A 25363-nucleotide genomic window follows, 5' to 3' on the forward strand; every position below is an offset into this window, starting at 1 on the left:
TCAGGTGTTGCTTGGGATTCAGGCCTGAGACCGACTCTATCCTCCCTCTTTCCATCCCAGCTCTGGGTCTCTGAATGGTGCCTCCATCTTGCCTTGTGGCCACTCCCCACTTGTGCAGGTGACTCAGGCCTTGGGGTTCTTCTTGTGGCTGGAGGTCTGATCCATTCCAGGCTCCTCATTCTTAATCTTCAGGACCACGCTAATATTCCACCTGCAGTCTATCACAGCCTGGTTGGTGCCAAAGTCAAGAGGAAATGCCTTTGGCAGATTGGTGAACCCAAACTAGGGCCTCCTGCAGCCAACAAGCCAGCCAGGCCACTGTGCAAGGGCAGGCCTAATCCTGGTTTTGTGGGGGCTTAGAACAGGTGCAACTCTTACACATTTTTTTGGAGCAGGGGAGTGGTGGGGAGGGGAATGGCGTCTCACTCTGTCACCCAGGCTGCAGTGTAGTAGCATGATCTCAGCTCACTGCAACCTCCGCCTTCCAAGCTCGAGTAATCCTCCCACCTCAACCCCTCGAGTATCTGGGACCACAGGCGCGCGCCACCATAGCTGGCTGTTTTTTTTTTTTTTATTTTGCATAGTGACGGGATTTCACCACATTGCCCAGGCTGGTCTCAAACTCCTGAGTTCAAGCCATCAGCCCTCCTCAGCCTCCCAAAGTGCTGGGATTACAGGCGTGAGCCACCTCGCCCCACTGGCTCTTTTACACTTGATCTTAGATGAAGGGCCAAGAAGCGATATCTGTGGCTCTTTTTATTTTATCTTTTTATTTTAGAGATGGGGTTTCACTCTGTCACCCAGGCTGGAATGCAGTGGTGTAATCATAGCTCACTGCAGCCTCAAACTCCGAGGCTCAAGCGATCTTCCCGCCTCAGTCTCCTGAGTAGCTGGGACTATAAGGCATGAACCACCATGCCCAGCTAGTTTTTTATTTTTTTTTGTAGAGGTGGTGTCTCATTATGTTGCCCAGGCTGGCCTTGAACTCGTGGTCTCAAGTGATCCTCCCACCTTGGCCTCCTAAAATGCTAGGATTACACCTAGCACCTGGCCTGCAGTTAAGTTCTAATGGGAAGGATAGACAGAGAAAGGGGCACGTGGGAACCTTCTGGTGTCAATTATTCTATAGTCTACATTATATTTTTATCTATATCCTATTATTTTATATATTGATCAAGAGGGTGGTTATTCAAGGGTGCATGCATATGGAAAATTTCTTAAGCTGTACACTTAATGCACTTTACACCTATAGTACCTTAATAAAAAAGAAACACAAGTGAATAAAAATTGCAAAATTAGGCCAGACGCAGTGGCTCATGCCTGGAATCCCAGCACTTTGGGAGGCCGAGGCGGGCAGATCACTTGAGGTCAGGAGTTTGAGACCAGACTGACCAACATGGTGAAACCCCGTCTCTACTAAAAATACAAAAAAAAAAAAAAAAAAATTAGCTGGGTGTGGCGGCAAACGCCTGTAATCTCAATTACTGGAAGAATGAGGCAGGAGAATCCCTTGAACTTGGGAGGCAGAGGTTGTAGTGAGCCAAGACCCGGCCACTGCACTCCAGCCTGGGCGACAGAGCGAGACTCTGTCTCAAAAAAAAAAAATGCAAAATTAGATGCAAGGTTTTGAAGTTGAGCATTCCCATATTTCTGTTAAATCTGACCCCAGAAGTTTCCTTACCTCCGGCCCTGGGAGAGCGGCGCCCCGCCCGCTCCCTGCCCACATTATGAGCCCCCTCCTCCCCGCGCCCACCTCCCACCTCCCACCCCCGCTCCCTACCTTGCGGCTGAACTCTTGGGCCTTGCGCCTGCGCTCTCGGTGCACCGCGTCCGGGCGCTTGCGGCCAGCCAGGCGAAGTAGCTCACGGCCCAGAGCTAGGCCGCGGCCGCACCGTGGGGCCCGCAAGGCTGTGGTCGGGGCCGCGGGGCCGGATCCCGGGCCGGGGCCACCGTCGGGAGCCGGGAGCACGCCCAGGCTGGGCGGCACACGTGGGCAGCGCCGTGCCAGGCGCACGAGGCGCTCGCGGCTCAGACCGCCCACCGCCAGCCCCTCCACCTCCAGGATCTGGTCTCCTGGCCGCAGTCCTCCGGCATGCGCGCTGCTCCCCTCGGCCACCTCCAGGACGAAGCAGGGGCCGGAGCCACCTAGCCAGAAGCCAAAGTCCTCTGGCCAGCCCTGGTTGGTGGCTGGCGTGGCAGCGGTGGCCATGCACCTAGAACTGGAGACAGAACAGGGATTTCCTTGCAGCTCTGTGGCTCCAAAGCCACTCAAAGGCCCAGGGCATGGGCCACTGAAGGCCTCTACTTATCTCTGCCTCCTCCCTCTGACTCTGTCTTTGTCTCAATTCCCTTCCATCTGTCTGTTTTTTCGTTTGTTTGTTTTTGTTTTTTTAAGACAGAGTTTCGCTCTTGTTGCCCAGGCTGGAGTGCAGTGGCGCGATCTCAGCTCACCGCACCCCCTGCTTCCTGGGTTCAAGTGATTCTCCTGCCTCAGCCTCCCGAGTAGCTGGGATTACAGGCATGCGCGACCAAGCCTGGCTAATTTTGTATTTTTAGTAGAGATGGGGTTTCTCCATGTTGGTCAGGCTGGTCTCGAACTCCTGACCTTAGGTGATCTGCCTGCCTTGGCCTCCGAAAGTGCTGGGATTACAGGTGTGAGCCACCGTGCCTGGCTTGCCTAATTGTTGTATTTTTAGTAGAGACAGGGTTTCACCATGTTACCCAGGCTGGTCTTGAACTCCTGGCCTCAGGTGATCCGCCTGCCTTGGCCTCTCAAAGTGCTAGTATTACAGGCATGAGCCATCATGCCTGGCTTGTATTTTGTTTTTTTTTTTTTTACTAAAAACAAAATTGGGGAGGGGGTGTAAAAGAAAAGTGGCCCTTCCTTAAAGTCTTCTTTTGAGTGCCTTGGAATTTTAACCAATGCAGCCACACCCTTTTCCATGGGCCCCTCCTGCTTCCACAGGTCTGTTTTACTGTCTTACATGGTACACTTGGCTTCCATGGGCCCTCCTCACTCCCTACACCTTAATCCCTCTTCTTACCCCTCTCCATCTACCAAAATTCCCTTTCAGGATCTGGCATGAATCACAAACTTCCTGAAGCCCAGAATGTTGGAGCAGACTGGTCCCTCAGAGACCATTCATTTATTTGGGCCTTTATTTTATTTTATTTTATTTTATTTTATTTTATTTTATTTTTGAGACAGAGTCTTGTTCTGCCACCCAGGCTGGAGTGCAGTGGTGTGATCTCAGCTCACTGCAACCTCTGACTCCTGGGTTCAGGCGATTCTGCTGCCTCAGCCTCCCGAATAGCTGGGATTACTGGTGTCCACCACCATGTGCGGCTACTTTTTGTATTTTTAGTAGAGACAGGGTTTCACCATATTGGCCAGGCTGGTCTCCAACTCCTGACCTCAGGTGATCCACCTGCCTCGGCCTCCCAAAGTGCTGTGATTACAGGTGTGAGCCACCGTGCCCAGCCTCTGGGGCTTTATTTTATTTTGCTTTATTTTTTAGAGGCAGAGTCTCACTCTGTCACCCAGTCTGGAATGCAGGAACACCATCATATCTCACTGCAGCCTTGACCTTCCAAGCTGAAGTCATCCTCCTGCCTCAGCCTCCTGAGTAGCTGGGATCACAGGTGCATACTACCATGTCCAGCTAATTAAAAAAAAAATTTATAGAAATGGGGTCTCACTACATTGCCCAGACAGGTCGCAAACTTCTGGGCTCAAGCGATCCTCCTTCTTCAGCCTCCCAAAATGCTGGGATTACATGTGTGAGCCACCGCACCCAGCCTGGGGGAGACTTTAGAAACCTCCTCAGAGGCTGGGCGCGGTGGCTCACACCTGCAATCCCAGCACTTTGGGAGGCCGAGGCGGGCGGATCACGAGGTCAGGAGATCGAGACCATCCTGGTTAACATGGTGAAACCCCGTCTCTACTAAAACTACAAAAAAATTAGCCGGGCGTGGTGGCGGGCGCCTGTAGTCCCAGCTACTCGGGAGGCTGAGGCAGGAGAATGGCGTGAACCCGGGAGGCAGAGCTTGCAGTGAGTGGAGATTGCACCACTGCACTCCACTCCATCCGGCCTGGGTGACAGAGCGAGACTCCATCTCAAAAAAAAAAAAAAAAAAACAGAAACCTCCTCAGACCCAGCATGTGGCATGTCTGCATCTTGAGACAGGAGAGGGCCCTAACCCAAGGTCACCCAGCTGGGGAATGGCAGTGCCAGGTCGCCCTCAGGCCCCCATCCAAGGCTCTCTCCACAGAGCCTCCGCACACACCTCAGGCAAAGCCTCAAACCTCTGTCCAGACGTCTCCTGCCTGGCTTGAGGATGCCCTCACTGGCTTCCCCTCACTCGTGTTGTAGGAGGTGGAGTGGGTTGATGTCCTCTTTCCTATGCCCTGGGATTTGGGGAACAAACATTTATGTACTGGCCCTGGTGGCAGGGGTGGGCATTGACAAGGCCAATCACTGTATGTCAGCCTTTGTGTCCCACAGAGGGCTTTTTGAAGCCCCTGCAGAGTTGATACATTGGTCCTGAGAGAGAACGGTCTTTCTGTGGGTCTGTTAGCTGTATGGACGTCGAAAGTTTGGGGCTGCTGGCAGCCATGTTGCCACGCTGTGGAGGATCAGTTCTTATGACATCATCCGAACTCCTGGATCCAGCTGTGCCTGAAATGCACCCAACTTACATTTGACAAAAGGACTTCTCAGTAACACAGGCTCATAAATTCCTCTTTTTGGCAGTTGTTTTTTAAAGCCTGTTTGGCTGGATGAGGTGGGTCACACCTGTAATCTCAGGGCTTTGGAAGACCGAGACAGGAGGATCACTTGAGCCCAGGAGTTCAAGACAGCCTGGACAACAGAACAAGACCCTGCCTTTTTTTTTTTTTTTTTGAGACAGCGTTTCGCTCTGTCACCCACACTGGAGTGCGGTGGCTCGATCTTAGCTCACTGCAACCTCCACTTCCCAGGTTTAAGCAATTCTCCTGCCTCAGCCTCCCGAGTAGCTAGAACTGCAAGTGCACGCCACCATGCATGGCTAATTTTAGTATTTTTTAGTAGAGACGGGGTTTTGCCATGTTGGCCAGGCTGGTCTCAAACTCCTGGCCTCAGGTGATTCACCTGCCTCAGCCTCCGAAAGTGCTGGGATTACAGGCATAAGCCAGATCCTGTCTTAAAAAAGAAAAATTAGCCGAGCATGGTGGTACACACCTGTAGTCCTAGCTACTCAGGAGGCTGAGGTGGGAGGATTGCCTGAACCTAGGAGTTTGAGGCTGCAGTGAGCTATGATCACATCACTGCACTGCAGCCTGGATGACAGAGCAAGACTGTGCCTCTAAAAAGAAATAAAAATTGGCCAGGCACAGTGGCTTACACCTGTAATCCAGCACTTTGGGAGGCTGAGGCAGGTGCATTGCTTGAGCTCAGGAGTTGGAGATCAGCCTGGGGCCACATAGCAAGACCCCATCTCTTCCAAAAAAACACAAAAATTTAGCCAGGCATGTGGCACGTGCCTGTAGTTTCAGCTACTTGGGAGGCTGAGGTGTGAGGATCAGTTGAGCCCAGGGGGTGGAGGCTGCAGTGAGCCATGATGGTGCCACCACACTCCAGCCTGCGCAGTAGAGTGAGACCCTGTCTCAAAAATAAACAAATGAATAAGTAAATAAATAAATACATTTAAAAATATTTAAGGCTGTTTAGAGTTCAGTTCCAATCACTTGCAACTAGTGGGATACTCAGTGGTAGAAACCTCTAAGTAAAGAGGAAACAGAATAGCTCTCGTATGAAGGTTGCGTCTCAGCCAGGCGTGGTGGCTCACTCCTGTAATCCCAGCACTTTGGGAGGCTGAAGTGGGCGGATCACGAGGTCAGGAGATCGAGACCATCCTGGCTAACACGGTGAAACTCCGTCTCTACTAAGAATACAAAAAATAAAAAAATTAGCCGGGCGTGCTGGCATGTGCCTGTAGTTCCAGCTACTCGGAAGGCTGAGGCAGGAGAATCACTTGAACCTGGGAGGCAGAAGTTGCAGCGAGCCAAGATCAATTGCACCACTGCACTCCAGCCTGGGCGACAGAGCAAGACGCCGTCTCCAAAGGAAAAAAAAAAGAGTTTCATCTCATTTCCTGTTGACGTTTGGTGAGAGGGGATTTGTTTGCCCTTTGAGCAAATCTTTGAGGAGGTAAGACTCTCCTTCTTGGCCTCCTCAGGGAAGGATGGTGTGGCTGATTTCAGGTCTCTGGGCTCCTAGCTCTTGCATGGGCTCAGGGAGGAAGTGGCTCTGTCCTCCAAAAAAGGCCAATTGGGCTGGCGAGGGACTGGAGATCTGTCTCCAGTGGAAAGGTGAGGATGGACTATGCTGGATGGAACAATCTGTGTGTGTCTTTTTTTTTTTTTATAATCTGTTTTACTTTTTAAAACATTTTTTAAGGTTGGTAGTGGTGGCTCAGGCCTGTAATCCCAGCACTTTGAGAGGCCAAGGTGGGTGGATCACCTGAGGTCAGGAGTTCAAGACCAGCCTGGCCAACATGGTGAAACCCTGTCTCTACTACAAATACAAAAATTAGCTGGACATGGTAGTGGGCACCTGTAATCCCAGCTACTTGGGAGGCTGGGGCAGGAGAATCTCTTGAACCTGTGAGGTGGAGGTTGCAGTGAGCCAAGATTGTACCATTGCACTCCAGCCTGGGCGACAGAGTGAGACTCTGTCTCAAAAAAAACAAAAAACAAAAACAATAACTTTTTTTTTTGAGACGGTGTCTCACTCTGTCACCCATACTGGCTCACTGCAACCTCTGCCTCCCAGACTCAAGTGATTCTCCTGCCTCAGCCTCCCGAGTAGCTGGGATTACAGGTGTGCGCCACTACCGCCCAGCTAATTTTTGTATTTGTAGTAGAGACGGGGTTTCACCATGTTGGTCAGGCTGGTCTTGAACTCCTAACCTCAAATGATCCACCTGCCTCGGCCTCCCAAAGTGCTGGGATTACAGGCGTGAGCCACTGCACCCAGCCCATTTTTTAAAATAGAGACCAGGTCTTGCTATGTTTCCCAGGCTGGTCTTGAACTCCTGGCCTCAAGTGATCCTCCTGCCTCAGTCTGGTATGTGTTTCTGTTTATAGCAGGGATTTCCTGTAGGAACCCATGGCGGCCTCTGAAACCGTAGGCAGTATGTGGTGTGGTCAGTGTCGTTTTGGTGAGTGTGTGAAGGCTTCCTGAACTGGCTTGGAAGAACCTCTGAGGGCTGGTTTTGCAAGGCCCTGGGCTTGGGTGCCGCTCAGCCCCCTGCAGCTGTGTGGAGATCTGCCTATGGCCGTCTTCTTTGCAGAAGCAGCCTCTCCCAGGACGCCTGGGGAACACTTCCAGGAAGCTGCAGAGTTGGGGACTGGGGACGAGGAAGAGACCTATAATGGACTAGAAGGAACTTTCCTTGAGTGACACACCGTGAGAACTGGTGTCACCTGGCCACCAGAGGGCCCAGTGAGAGAACTCCTCGCACTAGGTGGGAAAGAGGCTGTCACACTCTGAGGCTGGCGGGATCAGATCCAAACACATCCCGGGAGTCCTCATCCTCAGCTGCCAGGCTGTGGTGCTGGCCCCTAGGCATGGAGCCTCAGGGACAATTCCTCTGTCGCTTGGTGGCAAAGCACTGGGCTCCCATGGTCCCCTGTGCCCAGGTGGGGTTTGGGCATCATCCTGTCCTGGAGAGGCCTGAAGTCAACCAGGAGAGGAGACTCCGCTCCCCATCATCAAGGAAGGGCTGGCCGGGCATGGTGGCTCATGCCTGTAATCCCAGCACTTTCAGAGGCCAAGGCGGGTAGATCACTTGAGGTCAGGCATTTGAGACCAGCCTAGCCAACATGGTGAAACCCCGTCCCTACTGAAAATACAAAAATTAGCCGGGCGTGGTGGTGCACACCTGTAATCCCAGCTACTCGGAAGGCTGAGGCGGGAGAATTGCTTGAACCCGAGAGGCGGAGGTTGCAGTGAGCAGAGATTGTGACACTGCACTCCAGCCTGGGTGAGAGAGCGAGACTCTGTCTCAAAAAAAAAAAAGGAAGGGCTGGTTGGAAACCGAATTGGGGGCTGAGACACAATTCCCACGTCCCCATGCACATCTGTTCTGGACCCCACACCTGTGATGGGTGGCAGGGCCGCCCATCAGAGGCCGAAGCAGGAAACTTCTAACACCTCCACACCCAATCTGGTTGGGTCAGCCCACAGTACTGACTTTCCAGGGCTTCTGAACCCTGGCAAGCCCTCCAATGTATCCCTGGCCCTGCAGACTGACCCAAGCCCTCTCTTCTGCCCATCAGAGCCCACAGCCTGGCCCTCTGTCTTTTCCTTCCCCTTCTCTGGAAGCAGGAGTGCAGGCTCTTAATGGGGATCACTGGGCTAGCTCAGAGCACGAGAAAGAGGCATCTCTGGGCCCCCGATCTCAGATGAGTGGGTGCTGTGCCCCCAGCCCAGGTCCGCTCACCTTTCTCTCTGGTGACTGCAATGACCATGGAGTTCAGAGCACAGTGCTCCCAGGACGCTCAAGGACACTCACTTGTGGCTGGCCCTCTGCTGCTCGGGGCCTTGGCATCAGTTACTGATGCGCCCGCAGTGACAGCTGGAGTTTCTAAGGCAAAGTGATCCTCTGGGTAACCCTAGAAGGCCCCAGTTACCAGGTGGACCAGCAGGATGACTGGATGGCTTGGCCAGGGCCCAAGCTGGCCGGCCCCTTCTGCTTACTCCTGGTGGAGGCGAGCCACGGCTGGGGCCCGGCCCATCCACGAGGTCCCAGAGCATGGCAGGTAGGTTGAGAGGATTCAAGGTTGTTGCTTTGGGGTGGGGTGTATCACTTGGTTCAGAGGGAACAGTGATGCTGGAGGGGACTGTGAGACCCAAAAGGGTGTGGGAATCCAGTTTCACAGAGAACGCCACAGTGGGAGCCCGACAGGCTGAGAATATTGGCTGAAGGGGAGACCCAGGATAGCAAGAATGCTTTGGGGGCCAGGCACAGTGGCTCACACCTATAATCCCAGCGCTTTGGGAGGCTGAGGTGGGAGAATCACTTGAACCTAGGAGTTCAAGACCAGCCTGGGCAACATAGCGAGACCTCATCTCTACAAAAAATAAAAATAAAAATTAGCCAAGCGTGGTGCACACTGTAGTCCCAGCACTTTGGGAGGCCAAGGCGGGTGGATCACTTGAGGCCAGGAGTTTGGAAACAGCCTTGGCAACATAGGGAGACCCCTTATCTACAAAAATAAAAAATAAAAATAAAATGTAAAAATTACAGCTGGGTACAGTGGCTGATGATTGTAATCCCAACACTTTGGGAGGCCAAGGCGGGTGGATTACTTGAGGCCAGACATTTGAGACCAGCCTGGCCAACATGGTGAAACCCTGTCGCTACTAAAAATACAAAATTAGCTGGGCGTGGTGGCGCATGCCTGTAATCCCAGCTACTAGGGAGGCTGAGGCAGGAGAATTGCTTGAACCCAGGAGGTGGAGGTTGTGGTGAGCCAAGATCACGCCATTGCACTCCAGCCTGGGCAACAAGAGTGAAGCCCTGTCTCAAAATAAAACAAACAAACAAAAGCAAACAAACAAAAAATCAAAGAGTTTTAGGGAAAAACTAAGGAACTCTGAATTTGAAATAAAAAACTAAGAAACTCCAGCAAAGTCCCTAGGATTTGCTGATGTTTGAACCTGGGGTGTAAAATGAAGAGAGAAGTCAATGATGCCAGCCCCTCTCATCAGCACCCACCCGAGAGTCTCCGGGGACTTTTCCATATCTGCTGACACCCCCGGGAAACCCTACTGGCCTGGGGCTGGCCTCCCTTCCTCCTCCTGCTGGCAAGAAAATGGAACATGGAGTATGGAGAAGGATGTCAGGCTGGGATTGCAGCAATGCACTTTCTCCAGTAGAAAGAGTACTGGACTCAGAGTCCTCCTGAGGGTTGAAAGGTGGATGTAAAAGATTGAACAACCCAAAAGGTTTTTTTTTACTCCTCTCACACTCAATGGAACAACACAAACACTTCTTCTTCTTTTTTTTTTTTTTTTTGAGACGGAGTCTTGCTCTGTCACCCAGGCTCAAATGCAGTGGCATGATCTTGGCTCACGGCAACCTCCGCCTCCCAAGTTCAAGTGATTCTCCTGCCTCAGCCTCCTGAGTAGCTGGGATTACAGGTGCCCACCACCACGCCTGGCTAGTTTTTGTATTTTTAGTAGAGACGAGGTTTCACCATCTTGGCCAGGCTGGTCTCAAACCCCTGACCTTGTAATCTACCTGCCTTGGTCTCCCAAAGTGCTGGGATTACAGGCATGAGCCACAGCACTGAGCCTTTTTCTTCTTTTTTTTTTCTTTCTGAGACAGGGTCTCACTCTGTCACCCAGGCTGGAGTGCAGTGGTGCCATCTCACCTCACTGCAACCTCCACCTCCCAAGTTCAAGCAATTCTGGTGTCTCAGCCTCCCGAGTAGCTGGGATTACAGGTGTGCGCCACCACGCCCAGCTAATTTTGTATTTTTAGTAGAGACAGGGTTTCACCATGTTGGCCAGGCTGGTCTCAAACTCCTGACCTCAGGTGATCCGCCTGCCTCGACCTCTCAAAGTGCTGGGATTACAGGTGTGAGCCACCGCGCCTGGCCAACAACACAAACATTTATGATACCAGATTCAGGAGGCTCCCCTACACACCAAGCAAGTCTCCAGTGGACACCAGCTGAATGTCCTATAATTCTGTATTTGGAGTTGGGGCCTCTAAGGAAGTAATTAAGGTCAACTGTGGTCATAAGGCTGAGACCCTGATCTGATAGGATTAGTGTCCTTATAAGAAGAGACAGGCCGGGCATGGTGGCTCACACCTGTAATCCCAGCACTTTGAGAGGCTGAGGTGGGAGGATCACCTGAGGTCGGGAGTTTGAGATCAACCTGGCCAACATGGAGAAACCCCGTCTCTACTAAAAATACAAAATTAGCTGGGCGTGGTGGTGCCTGCCTGTAATCCCAGCTACTCCTCCGGAGGCTGAGGCAGGAGAATCGCTTGAACCTGGGAGGCGGAGGTTGCGGTGAGCCGAGATCGCGCCATTGCACTCCAGCCTGGGCGACGAGAGTGAAACTCCGTCTCAAAAAAAAAAAAGAAGAAGAAGAAGAAGAGACACCAGGCGTGGTGCGGTGGCTCATGCCCGTAATCCCAGCACTTTGGGAGGAAGATCGCTTGAGCTCAGGAGTTCAGCACCAGTCTGGGCAACATGGCAAAACCCCGTCTCTATGAAAAACACAAAAATTAACTGGGCATGGTGGAATGTGCCTGTAGTCCCAGCTACTTGGGAGACTCAGGTGGGAGGCTTAGGTGGGAGGATCGCTTGAGCCCAGGAGGATGAGGCTGCAGTGAGCTGTGATTAGCCACTGCACTCCAGCCTGAGTAACAGAGCCAGATCCTGTATCAAAGAAGAAAAAGAAGAAGAGACATGAAAGAGCTCACTTACTGTCCCTTAGGGTGTGCCAAGAAGAGATCATTGAGCACACAGTAAGAAGATGGCAGTCTACAAACCAGAAAAAGAGCCTTCACTGGGAGCCCAACTGGTCAGCACCTTACTCATGGCTCTCCTGTCTCCAGAACTGTCAGCGAATAAATTAATTGTTTAAGCCACTCAAGTCTATGGTATTTTGTTATGGCAGCCTGAACTAAAACAAGTGGAGTGGGTAGTGCTTTGGTCTGAATGTTTACATCTCCCAAAATTCATAGGTTGAAACTTAATCCCCAGGCTGATAATATTAAAAGGTGAGACCTTTGGGAGATATAAATTAGAAGGATTAGTTCCCTTATGAAAGAGGCTTCAGGGAGGCTATTTGTCCTTTCACTATGTGAGGACACCATAAAAGATACCACCTATGAGGAACTGGTCCTCACCAGACACCAAATCTGCCTGCACCTTGATCCTAAACTTCCCAGTCTCCAGGATTGTGAGCCATAAATTTTGATTATTTTTATTTTATTTTATTTTATTTTTCTCTGAGACAGAGTCTTGCTCTGTCTCCCAGGCTGGAGTGCAGTGGTGCGATCTTGGCTCACTGCAACCTCCGCCTCCCAGGTTCAAGCAATTCTCCTGCCTCAGCCTCCCGAGCAGCTGGGATTACAGGCATGTGCCACTATGCCCGGCTAATTTTTGTATTTTTAATACAGATGGGGTTTCACCATGTTGGCCAGGCTGGTCCTGAACTCCTGACCTCAGGTGATCTGCCTACCTCGGCTTCCCAAAGTGCTGGGATTACAGGCGTGAGCCACTGCGCCCAGCCAAATTTTGATTATTTATAAATTACCCAGTTTATGGTATTTTTGTTACAGCAGCGCAAATGGGCTAAGACAAGTGGGTTGTATACTTAACTTGAAAAAGCTGCCAAATCATTTTCCATAATGGTTGTACCATCTTATATTCCCATCAGCAGTATCAGGTAACTCCATTTTTTAGTATCCTGGAGAGACATTGGTGTGTGAATGCAAGAAGACAGAGTATGCCAGGTCACCCACGTGACTGCCACTGTTTATGTCAATTACCATCCAGCACAAATTAAGCAGCCTGTTAAGCATGTGGAACTGTGATCTCACATGTATTCTATTACAACATCAGACTTTTTTTTTTTCAGTGAAGATATACTGTGAACTCCCAGCAGACAGCTTATAATGTAAACGAGATAAGAAAGCACGGCCAGGCACGATGGCTCACGCCTGTAACCCCAGCACTTTGGGAGGCCAAGGTGGGTGGATCATGAGGTCGAGAGATTGAGACCATCCTGCCCAACATGGTGAAACCCGGTCTCTACTAAAAATAGAAAAATTAGCTGGATGTGGTGGTAGGTGTCTGTAATCTCAGCTACTTGGGAGGCTGAGGCAGGAGAATCGCTTGAACCTGGGAGGTGGAGGTTGCAGTGAGCCGAGATCGCGCCATTGCACTCGAAACTGGCGACAGAGCGAGATTCCGTCTCAAACAAAAAAACAAGAAAACATATAGAGAAATCTATTAGACACACACACACACGCGCGCGCACACACACACACACACACACACACACACACACACACACACACACACACACACACTAACCTGGAGAGCCTCTTTGGGTAAAGCATTTCTGGAAAGCATCACAGCTCGAGCTCAATTATGGTGACCTGGGCAACATAATGAGACCCATCTCTACAAAAAAAAAAAAAAAAAAAAAAAAAATAGCTGGGTGTGGTGGTGCCTGTAGCCTCAGCTACTAAGGAGGCTGAGGCAGGAGGTTCACTTGAGCCCAGGAGGTTAAGATTGCAGTGAGCTGAAATCACGCCACTGCATTCCAGCCTGGGTGATGGAGTGAGACCCTGTCTCAAAAAAAAAAAAAAAAAAGAGAGAGAGAGAAAAGAGTAGCTCCTTGTGGCCTACTAGAGCGTTGCCTTTTCTCTAAAATAAAATAAAAAGTAAAAAAATAAAATAAAATTAGAACCAGAACTCACCCTCTTCTCTCCACTTTCCAGGCCACCACCCTGGTCCAAGATGCTGTCATCCATCTCTTGGAATGGTTCCACTACTTTCTCCTTGATCTTCCCTTGCCCCCTGCAGTCTATTGTCAACATAGCACCCAGAAGGAGCTGTTAGGAAAGTCAGGCTGGGCGCGGTGGCTCTTGCCTGTTATCCCAGTACTTTGGGAGGCGGAGGTGGTTATCTCAGTACTTTGGGTGGTGGAGGTGGAGGATCGTTTGTGCCCAGGGTTTGAGACCAGCCTGAACAAGATGTAACTGCAGGCCCCCCCCATGCCCAAAAAAAGGAAAGTCAGATCCTGTAGTTCCTCTGCTCAAACTTGTTGTTGGTTTTTTGCTTTTATTTTTGTTTTGTTTTGAGGCAGTCTTGCTCCGTCGCCCAGGCTGGGGTGCAGTCTTGGTGCACTGCAACTCCACCTCCTGGGTTCAAGCCATTCTCCTGCCTCAGCCTCCGGAGTAGCTGTGATTACAGGTACCCACCACCAATCCCTGTTAATTTTTGTATTTTTAATAGAGACAGGGTTTCACCATGTTGGCCAGGCTGGTCTTCAAGTCCAGACCTCAAGTGATCTGCCCGCCTTGACCTCCCAAAGTGCTGGGATTACAGGCTTGAGCCACTGCGCCCGGCCTCAAACTTGTTTTTGTTTATTTATTTGTTGTTGTTTATTTGCTTGTTTGTTTTTGTGAAGGAAAAGATCTTGCTCTGCTGCCCAGGCTGGTTTCGAACTCCTGGACTCAAGTGGTCCTCCTGCCTCTGCCTCCCTAAGTGTTAGGATTACAGAAGTGAGCTACTGCACCCAGCCTGTATGCTCAAATTGCTCCCCATCACTTAAATCCTCACACGGCCTGCAGGACCCCACCCAATCAGGCCCTTGCACCTCTCTGACTTTTCCCCCTGCTATAGGACCCCTTGCCCAGTCACTCCTCACCCAAGCCAAGCATTGAGCTCCCACTCAGGACCTTTGCACAAGCTCTTTCCTCTGCCTGGACCATGTCTCCCACATGTCTGCATGCCTCCACTTACCCCCTCCCAGTCTCCGTGCAGATGTCTCCTGTTCCATGAGTCTCCCCAGCCCTCCTCTGCTCCCCTCCCCTAATTTCAGGGAGGAGAATGGAGGAGGTGCATCACCATCTGTCATGTCCTGTGGATTCATCCTGTTTATTGTCCTCTCCACCCATGAGAATGCAGACACTAGGAGGGCAGGTATTTCTCTCCGTTTTGTTTATTGCTGTATCTGTGGGACCCAGAATAATGTTTGTCGAGTCACAGATGCTTAATAAATATTTGTGAAATGAATGAAGACATTAATAAAATCTACAATGTGGCCCCATTCCTCTAACAGAAGAAGTACATTCCCCTCCCCAGGCTGCCCTAAGTAATTATTTTTTTATAAAGACGAGGTGTCCCTATGTTGCCTAGGCTGGTCTTGAATTCCTGGGCTGAAGCAATCCTCCTGCCTCAGCTTCCCAAAGTGCTGGGATTATAGGCGTGAGCCATGGAGCCTGACTTTTTTTGTTTATTTATTTTCTTTTTAAGAGACAGGGTCTCCGGCCAGGCACGGTGGCTCACGCCTGTGATCCCAGCACTTTGGGAGGCTGAGGAGGGTGGACCACCTGAGGTCAGGAGCTCGAGACCAGCCTGGAAAACATGGTGAAATGCCTTCTCTACTAAAAATACAAAAAATTAGCCAGGCATGGTGGCAGGTGTCAGTAATCCCAGCTGCTTGGGAGGCTGAGGCAGGAGAATCGCTTGAACCCGGGAGGTAGAGGTTGCAGTGAGCTGAGATCACGCCATGGCATTCTAGCCTGGGAGACAGAGCGAGACTCCGCAAAAAAAAGGGCCAGGCGCAGTGGCTCACGCTTGTAATCCCACCACTTTGGGAGGCTGAGGTGGGAGGATCACGAGGTCAAGAGATTGAGACCATCCTGGCCAACACAGTGAAACCCTGTCTCTGCTAAAAAAAATACAAAAATTAGCTGGGCATGTTGGCACCCACCTGTAGTCCCAACTGCTTGGGAGGCTGAGGCAGAAGAATCACTTGAACCCGGGAGGTGGAGGTTGCAGTGAGCCGAAATGGCGCCACTTCACACCAGCCTGGAGACAGAGCAAGATGCTGTCTCAAAATAAAAAAGAGACAGGGTCTAGCCGTGTCTCCCAAGCTGGGGTAAAGTGGCATAGTCATAGCTCACTGTAGCCTCCAACTCCAAGGCTAAAGGGATCCTCCCACCCCAGCCTCCCGAGCAGCTAGGACTACAGGTGAGCATCATCATGCCGGGTTAATTTATTATTATTGTTGTTGTTATTATTTTTATAGAGATGAGGAATCGCTGTGTTGCTCAGGTTGGTCTCGAACTCCTGGGCTCAAGTGATCCTCCCACCTCAGCCTCCCAAAAGGCTTGAATTACAGGCATGAGCCACTCCAACCAATCCAGGAATCTTTTTTTTTTTTTCTGAGACAGAGTCTCACTCTTTTGCCCAGTCTCGGCTCACTGCAACCTTCGCTTCCCGGATCAAGCCTCAGCCTCCCGAGTAGCTGGAATTGCAGGTGCCCACCACCACACCCGGCTAATTTTTGTATTTTTAGTAGACAGAGGGTTTCACCATATTGGTCAGGCTGGTCTCGAACTCCTGACCTCGTGATCAGCCTGCCTCGGCCTCTCAAAATGCTGGGATTACAGGCATGAGCCACCATGCCCGGCCAACCCAGAAGTCTTAAAGAAATCTCCGGCCAGGCGTGGTGGCTCACGCCTTGTAATCCCAGCACTTTGGGAGGCCAAGGCGGGCGGATTACCTGAGGTCGGGAGTTTGAGACCAGCCTGACCAACATGGAGAAACCCCGTCTCTACTAAAAAATACAAAATTAGCCGGGCGTGTTGGCACATGCCTGTAATCTCAGCTACTCAGAAGGCTGAGCCAAGAGAATCGCTTGAACCCGGGAGGCAGAGGTTGCAGTGAGCCGAGATTGTGCCATTACACTTCAGCCTGGGCAACAAGAGCGAAACTCTATCTTAAACCGAAAAAAAAAGAAAGAAATCTCCAAGACAGGACCCCATGTGGCACAAGGTAAGCATTATTTTGTGATTATTATTATAATCACTAGTATTATGCTCTTCTGACAACTCAGTTATGTTTCCCAATGTTGCAGTTTTTCAAAATAAGCTTTTTGTGCTATAGTCGTTTTAGGTGTACATTCACTTACTGAGGAATATCTTGGTTGCTTCCAGCTTTTAGCAATGAGGAATGACTCTGCTATAAACGTTTACATACAGACTTTTGCTTAGACATAAGTTTTCAAATCAGTTGGGTAAACACCTAGGATCATGACTGCCAGATCATATGGTATGTTTAGCTCTGTAAGGGACCGACAAACTGCCTCCAAAGGGGCTGGATCACTTTGCATCCCCACAAGCCACTCCACATGTCTATAGGCAATGGGTATTGTTAGGCTTTCAGGGGGTTGGGTGGGAGAGATTTTAGCCATTCTAATAGGTATGTTGTGATATCTCCGTGATGCTCATTGATTTTTGTTTTTACTTTTTTTCTTTTCCTTTATTTTCTTTTTCTTTTTTTTTTTTGAGATGGAGTCTCGCTGCATTGTCCAGGCTGGAGTACAGTGGCTCTATATTGGGCTCACTGCAATCTCCGCCTCCCGGGTTCAAGCAATTCTCCAGCCTCAACCTCCCTAGTAGCTGGGACTACAGGCACATGCCACAACGCCCGGCTATGTTTGTAGTTTTAGTAGCGATGGGGTTTCGCCATGTTGGCCAGGCTGGTCTCGAACTCCTGACCTCAGGTGATCCACCCCAGTAAGCCTCCCACAGTGCTGGGATTATGGGTGTGAGCCACCATGCCTAGCCGTTTTTTCCTCTCTTTATAGAGACAGGGTCTCTCTATGTTGCCTAGGCTGGTTTTGAACTCCTGAGTTCAAGTAATCCTCCTGCCTTGGCCTCCCAAAGTCCTGGGATAGGCCAAGCGCGGTGGCTCATGCCTGTAATCCCAGCACTTTGGGAGGCCAAGGTGGGTGGATCATGAGGTCAGGAGATCGAGACCATCCTGGCTAACATGGTGAAACCCCGTCTCTACTAAAAATACAAAAAAAATTAGCCAGGCGTGGTGGTAGGCGCCTGTAGTCCCAGCTACTGGGGAGGCTGAGGCAGGAGAATGGAGTGAACCTGGGAGGCGGAGCTTGCAGTGAGCCGAGATCACGCCACTGCACTCCAGCCTGGGCAACAGAGCGAGATTCCATCTCAAAAAAAAAAAAAAAGTGCTGGGATTACAAGTTGGATGTTTTAATTTGCCTTTTCCTAATGTCAAATGATGTTGAGCATCTTTTGATACCCTTATTTGCTACCTGTATTTCTTCTTTGATGATGTACCTATTCACATATTTTTTCCTTTAGAAAAAACTGTTTTGGCCAGGCACAGTGGCTCACACCTGTAATCCCAGCATTTTGAGAGGCTGAGGCTAGCAGATTGCTTGAGCCCAGGAATTCGAGACCTGTCTGGGCAGCATGGCGAAACCCCATCTCTACAAAAAATTAGCTGGGTATGGTGGTGCACACCTGTAATCCCTGCTACTCAGGAGGCTGAGATGGGAGGCTCACTTGAGCCCAGGAGGTCAAGACTGTAGTGAGCCACGATCTTGCCACTATATTCCAGCCTGGGTGAAGAGTAAAACCCTGTCTCAAAAAAAAAAAAAAAATAAATAAATAAATAAATAAAATTGTTTTAATTGTTGAGTTTAAAGAGTTTCTGTGTGTGCATTTTGGAAACAAGTTCAAATTCTTTTCTGTTTGTTTTTAGATACAGAGTCTCACTCTGTTGGCCAGGCTGGAGTGCGCCAGGCCTAGAAATAGGACTTTTAAACAGGTAATTAAGTTAAAATGGGGTCATTAGGGTGGATCCTAATCCAATCTGACTGATGTCCTTATAAGAAGAGGAAATTTTGGGGGAGGCCAAGGCAGGAGGATCACTTGAGACCAGCCTGGTCAACATAGCGAGACCCCGCCTCTACAAAAAATTTAAAAATTAGCTGGACATGTTGGTGCGCGCCTGTAGTCCCAGCTAGTCAGGAAGCTCAGGTGGGAGAATTGCTTGAACCCAGGAAGTGGAGGCTGCAGTGAGCCATGATCATGCCACTGCACTCCAGCCTGGGCGACACAGAGAGGCTCTGTCTCTAAAAAACATAAGTATATAAAAATAAGAAGAGGAAATTTGGACATGAACACGCACAGAAGGTAGGACCATGTGAAGACACAGCATGAAGGCGGCCATCCACAAGCCAAGGAGTGAGGCCTCAGGAGGAACCAGCCCTGCCAACACCTTCATCTCAGATATGCAGCCTCCAGAACCACAAGAAAAATAAATGTCTGTTGTTGAAGCCATCCAGTCTGTAGTATTTTGTTAAGGTGGCCCCAGCAAATGAATGCACCGCCACAGTGAAATTTTATCAGAATATGGCTAAAGGGCTCTTCATTCTGGATGTGTTGAGAGCCTGGGTAGGCTTTGGCCAAGGACAGCAAAGGAGGGCAGACAGGGAATGAGTGGGAAAACCCTGACAACCGTTTAAAATTGGCTGGCGTCTGGCTCTCTTCCTGCCAAGTCCACCCTGACACATCCAGCCTTTCTGGACTGAGGAGACAGGGTCCAAACAGAGGATTTTTTTTTTTTGAGTCACAATCTTGCTCTGTCACCCAGGCTGGAGTGCAGTGGTGTGATGATCATGACTCACTTCAGCCTCGACCTCCCGGGCTCAAGCCGTCCTCCCGCCTCAGCCTCCAGAGCAGCTAGGACCACAGGCATGTACCACCACGCCTGACTGATTTTTTATTACTTCTAGGGAAGGGGTCTTGGTATGTTGCTCAGGTTGGTCTCAAACTCCTGGGCTCAAATGATCCTCCCACCTCAGCCTCCCACAGTGCTGGGATTATAGAAGTGAGCCACCTCACCCAGCCCAAACAGGAGATTTATATCTTGCAGTCACACAGTCCTATCCAAAGCCTCCGTGTTTCTGCACTATGTCCTCAAAATCTCAGGTGACAAAAGAAAAAGGGTGGGTGACAGCCTGCAGGATTCGGGGTTGGTCCAGATGATTGTCCATCACAGTGACTGAGAGCTGAAGTTGACCAGTGATGTAACGGCATTTTATTTTTTTCTTTTTTAGACAGAATCTCGCTCTCTTGCCCAGGCTGGAGTGCAGTGGCGCGATCTCGGCTCACTGCAACCTCTGCCACCCAGGTTCAAGCGATTCTCCTGCCTCAGCCTCCCAAGTAGCTGAGATTACAGACACCTACCACCACATCCAGCTAATTTTTTATTTTTAGTAGAGATGGGGTTTCACCGTGACCACCAGGCTGGTCTTGAACTCCTGACCTCAGGTGATCCACCCGCCTCAGCCTCTCAAAGTGCTGGGATTACAGACGTGAGCCACCGCACCTGGCCCCGACTGATTTTTTTATTACTTGTAGAGAAGGTTTTGCTATGTTGCTCAGGCTGGTCTCAAACTCCTGGGATCAAGCAATCCTCCCACCCCAGCCTCCCACAGTGCTGGGATTACAGGTGCCCGCCAACACGCTCAGCTAATTTTTGTATTTTTAGTAGAGATGAGGTTTTGCCACATTGGCCAGGCTGGTCTCAAACTCCTGACCTCAGGTGATCCACCCGCTTCGGCCTCCCAAAGTGCTGGGATTCCAGGCATGAGCCACTGTGCCCAGCCAATGTAACAGTATTTTGAAGGCAGGCTTGATGGTTAGCACTGAGCTATGCCATGGCTTTCACAACAACCAGCATAGTGTATTAGCACCGTTAATACCAGCTACTGTAACAACCGCCAATCTCAGTGGCTTTACATAATGAAGTTTCATCAATGACTACATCAAAGTCCAGTGTGCTGGTCTGTGAGCCCTGGTGTCTGTGGGAGCCTCTCTGAGCCCCGTCACTTCCACTTCAAAGTAAGAACAGCCCATGGATATGCCTGGCTTCACCTTTTCTTATGTTTACATCCTTTTCTTCTCGTTTCCCCTTCTAATCTCTTTTTTTTTCAGAGTCTCGCTCTGTCGCCCAGGCTGGAGTACCGTGGTGCGATCCCGGGTCACGGCAACCTCCGCCTCGCAGGTTCAAGCAATTCTCCTGCCTCAGCCTCCCAAGTAGCTGAGATTACAGGCATTTGCCACCATGCCCAGCTAATTTTTGTATTTTTAGTAGAGATGGGGTTTCACCATGTTGGTCAGGCTGGTCTCAAACTCCCGACTTCAAGTGATCCACCCAGCTCAGCCTCCGAAAGTACTGGGATTACAGGCGTGAGCCACTGTGCCTGGCACCCCTTCTAATCTCTTTAAAGTTATGTATGTATGTATATATTTATTTGAGGCAGGGTCTCTCTCTGTCACCCAGGCTGCAGTGCAATGGTGCAATCTCAGCTACTGCAGCCTCTGCCTCCTGGGTTCAAGTGATTCTCCTGCCTCAGCCTCCCAAGTAGCTGAGACAACAGGCATGTGCCACCACGCCCAGCTCATTTTTGTATTTTTAGTAGAGATGGGGTTTCACCATGTTGGTCAGGCTGATCTCGAACTCCCGACCTCAAGTGATCCACCCACCTAGGCCTCCCAAAGTACTGGGATTACAGGCGTGAGCCACTGTGCCTGGCCACCATTCTAATCTCTTTAAAGTTACGTATATATGTATTTATTTTAGGCAGGCTCTCGCTCTGTTGCCCAGGCTGGAGTGAAGTGACATGATCATGGTTCACTGCAGCTTCAAATTCCTGGGCTCAAGCGATCCTCCTACATTGGCCTCCTGAGTGGCTGGGACTCAGGAGTGCACCATCAGGACTGGCTAGTTTTCATATTTTCTTGTTACCCAGGCTGGACTCAAACTTCTGGCCTCGAGTGATCCTCACACCTTAACCTCCCAAAGTGCTGGGATTATAGGCATGAGCCACTGTGCTCAGCCTCTTTCAAGTTACTTTACCTTGTTTTTGTGAGCCTATGTAAGCCATCTCCAGTCCTGCCTAGAGTAAGTCAGGCTGATAGAAATCAATGTAGTGGGCCAGGCACAGTGGTGCCTGTAATCCCAGCATTTTGGGATGCTGAGGCGGGAGGATCACTTGAGGCCATAAGTTGGAGACCCGTCTGGGCAACAGAGCAAGATCCTGTCTCTAAAATTTAAAATTAAAATTAAAATTAAAATTTAAAATTTAAATTTAAATGGATAAATTGGTCAGGCATGGCCAGGCATGGTGGCTCACGCTTGTAATCCCAGCACTTTGGGAAGCTGAGGTGGGCGGATCACTTGAGGTCAGGAGTTTGAGACCAGCCTGGCCAACATGGTGAAACCCTGTCTCCACTAAAAATACAAAAATGAGTCAGGCGTGGTTGCATGTGCCTGTAGTCCCAGCTACTCCAGAGGCTGAGGCAGGAGAATTGATTGAACCCAGGAGACAGAAGTTGCAGTGAGCCAAGATCATGCCACTGCACTCCAGCCTGGGCGACAGAGCAAGACTGTTTCAAAAATAAATAAATAAATAAATAAAAATAAAGTAAAATAAATATAAACAAAAATAAATAGTGAGCGTGGTGGCTCATGTCTGTAATCCCAGCACTTTGGGAGGCTGAGGCGGGCGGATCACCTGAGGTCAGGAGTTCAAGGCCAGCCTGGCCAACATGGTGAAACCCCGTCTCTACTAAAAATACAAAAATTAGCCGGGCGTGGTGGCATGTGCCTGTAATCCCAGCTACTGGGGAGGCTGAGGCAGGAGAATTGCTTGAACTTAGGAGGCAGAGGTTACAGTGAACTGAAATCGCTCCATTGCACTCCAGCCTGGGCAAAGAAGCAAGACTCCATCTCAAAAAAATAAATTATACAAATAAATAAATAAATGTAAATAAATGTAGTGGACCACGCTTTGAAGTTGCCCTTCCTGTTCCTTCTACCTGCTGCTCTTCCCCTCAACAGTCATGCTAGCATTAGCTGGGTATGTGAGTGTGTGGGGGTAGGGTGGTGGGACATTTAGCTTAAAAAGAGCTACCTTTTTGTCCTTATACCTCCTACACAAACTTAACAAAAATATTTTTGGTGTCAAAGTTGTGGATTTTGGAAGGGAAGAAAAATATTGCAAAAGCTTCTGTTTTACACCATAAAGCATAGAGTGGGACTGCTTGCATAAGAACTAATTTTTTCATACCCAAGAGCAGTAAAAGTCTGAACCACGGGCAAAGAGGGGACACTCAAGAAGGCGAGCAGCCCAGGCAGTGGCTCCCGCTTGTAATCCCAGCACTTTGGGAGGCCAAGGCAGGTGGATCACTTGAGGTCAGGAGTTTGAGACCAGCCTGGCCAACGTGGTGAGACCCTGTCTCTAGTAAAAACAAAAAAATTAGCTAGGCATGGTGGTGTGTGCCTGTAATCTCAGCTACTTGGGAGGCTGAGGCATGAGAATTGCTTGAACCCAGGAAGCAGAGATTGCGCCATTGCACTCCAGTCTGAGCGACAGAGCGAGACTCTGTCTCAAAAAAAAAAAAAAGAGGGTAGGAGAGACAGGTTTGCTGTCCCATTGGAACGTGGGTCACGGCAGCCACACTAAGTCCAGTTACGGAGATGTAACCACCCAAGGGGTCACCTTGCCTGCTGCCTAGACAGAGCCGACTTATCAAGACAGGGGAATTGCAATGGAGAAAGAGTAATTTATGCAGAGCCAGCTGTGCGGGAGACCAGAGTTTTATTATTACTCAAATCAGTCTCCCCGAGCATTCGGGGATCAGAGTTGGTTATTTCTTTTTTTTTTGAGATGGAATCTTGCTCTGTTGCTCAGGCTGAGTGCAATGGCACGATCTCGGCTACTGCAACCTCCGCCTCCTGGGTTCAAGCGATTCTCCTGCCTCAGCCTCCCGAGTAGTTGGGATTACAGGCACGCGCCACTATGCCCAGCTAATTTTTGTATTTTTAGTAGAGACGGGGCTTCACCATGTTGGTCAGGCTGGTCTCGAATCCCTGACCCCATGATCCGCCTGCCTCGGCCTCCCAAAGTGCTGGGATTACAGAGTTTTATTTTATTTATTTATTTATTTATTTATTCATTTATTTATTTAATTTTTGTCTGTGACAGAGTCTCACTCTGTCGCCCAGGCTGGAGAGCAATGGTGCGATCTCAGCTCACTGCAAGCTCCGCCTCCCGGGTTCATGCCATTCTCCCGCCTCAGCCTTCTGAGTAGCTGAGACTACAGGCGCCCGCCACCGCGCCCGGCTAATTTTTTGTATTTTTAGTAGAGACGGGGTTTCACCGTGTTAGCCAGGATGGTCTCCATCTCCTGACCTTGTGATCCGCCCGCCTCGGCCTCCCAAAGTGCTGGGATTACAGGCGTGAGCCACAGAGTTTTTACAGATAATTTGGCGGGTAGGGGCTTGTGGGCAGTGCTGATTGGTCAGGTTGGAGATGGAATCATAGGAGGTCGAAGTGAGGTTTTCTTGCTGTCTTCTCTTCCCGGGTGGGATGGCAGAACTCGTCTGGATGGTTCCAGCTGATCCAGCCAGTGCAGGGCCTGCAAAATATCTCAAGCACTGATCTTAGGTTTTATAAAAGTGATGTTACCCCCAGGAGCAATCTGGGGAGGTTCAGACTCTTGGAGCCAGAGGCTGCACAGCCCCTAAACTGTCATTTCTAATCTTGTAGCTAATCTGTTAGTCCTGCAAAGTCAGACTGGTCCCCAGGAAAGAAGGGGGTCTTTTCGGGAAAGGGCTGTTATCAGTTTTGTTTCAGAGTCAAACCATGAACTGAATTCCTTCCCAAAGTTAGTTCAGCCTATGCCCAGGATGAACAAGGACAGCATAAAATTGGTTAGGTCTGATTTCTTTCACTGTCATAATTTTCTCAGTTATAATTTTGCAGCGATGGTTTCAGAGACACAAAGGAGGATGCATTTGACAACATGACTTTGGGGTCAGCTGTATATGCTCCCCTTTGATGGTATAATCGCCTGACTGGCTCGTCTTTCAGCGGCACAGATAGAGTCAGTTTACTGAGACAACGGTATTGCAGTAAAGAAAGCTTAATTAATGCAAGGCTAGCCATGTGGAAGGACTGGAGTTTATCACTCAAATCAGTCTCCTGGAAAATTCAGAGGCTAGGGTTTTGTAAGAATAATTTGGTGAGCAGGGGGCTAGGGAATGGGGAATCCTCATTGTTTGCACTGGGGATGAAATCCTAGGGGGCTGGAGCTATCTTTTTTTTTTTTTTTCTTTTTGAGATGGAGTCTCACTCTGTCGCCCAGGCTGGAGTGCAGTGGCGGGATCTCAGCTCACTGCAAGTTCCACCTCCCGGGTTCATGCCATTCTGCTGCCTCAGCCTCCTGAGTAGCTTGGACTACAGGTGCCCACCACTATGCCCGGCTAATTTTTTGTATTTTTAGTAGAGACGTGTTAGCCAGGATGGTCTCGATCTCCTGACCTCATGATCCGCCCACCTCGGCCTCCCAAAGTGTTGCGATTACAGGCGTGAGCCACCGTGCCCGGCCCGGAGCTATCTTCTTGCGCTGGGTCTGTCCTTGGGTGGGATCATGTGACCAGCTGTGGCACCAGCTGGTCCATTACAATACAGGATCTGAAAGATACCTTGAACACCAATCTTAGGTTTTCCAGTAGTGATGTTATCTATAGGAGCAACTGGGGAGGTTATGAATCTTGTGACCTCTGGAACAATGGCTGGTTATCATTGAAGTTGGCCTCCATTTTAGCAGAGTTCATATTCCTCACATAAGCCTAATCTTTGGTTATTAGTTTTACAAAGGTGGTTTAGTCCATGAACAAGGAGGGGCTAATTGTTGGGAAGGGGCTTTTATCATTTTTTTAAAG

At 49.9% G+C, this 25363-nt stretch overlaps 1 protein-coding gene across 1 annotated transcript in view; it reads right to left on the reverse strand.

The window, feature by feature from the left end:
- Nucleotides 1-2209, reverse strand: part of GRID2IP (Grid2 interacting protein) — a 57146-nt gene extending 54937 nt beyond the window's left edge. The window contains exon 1 of the mRNA XM_054496173.2: nucleotides 1781-2209. Within this exon, the coding sequence (XP_054352148.1) occupies nucleotides 1781-2209 (429 nt within the window). The remainder of the gene's footprint in view (nucleotides 1-1780) is intronic.
- Between the last annotated feature and the right edge of the window lie 23154 nt (nucleotides 2210-25363).

Source organism: Pongo pygmaeus, chromosome 6, assembly GCF_028885625.2.
Source record: "Pongo pygmaeus isolate AG05252 chromosome 6, NHGRI_mPonPyg2-v2.0_pri, whole genome shotgun sequence".
In the NCBI taxonomy this organism is placed as follows: Eukaryota; Metazoa; Chordata; class Mammalia; order Primates; family Hominidae; genus Pongo; species Pongo pygmaeus.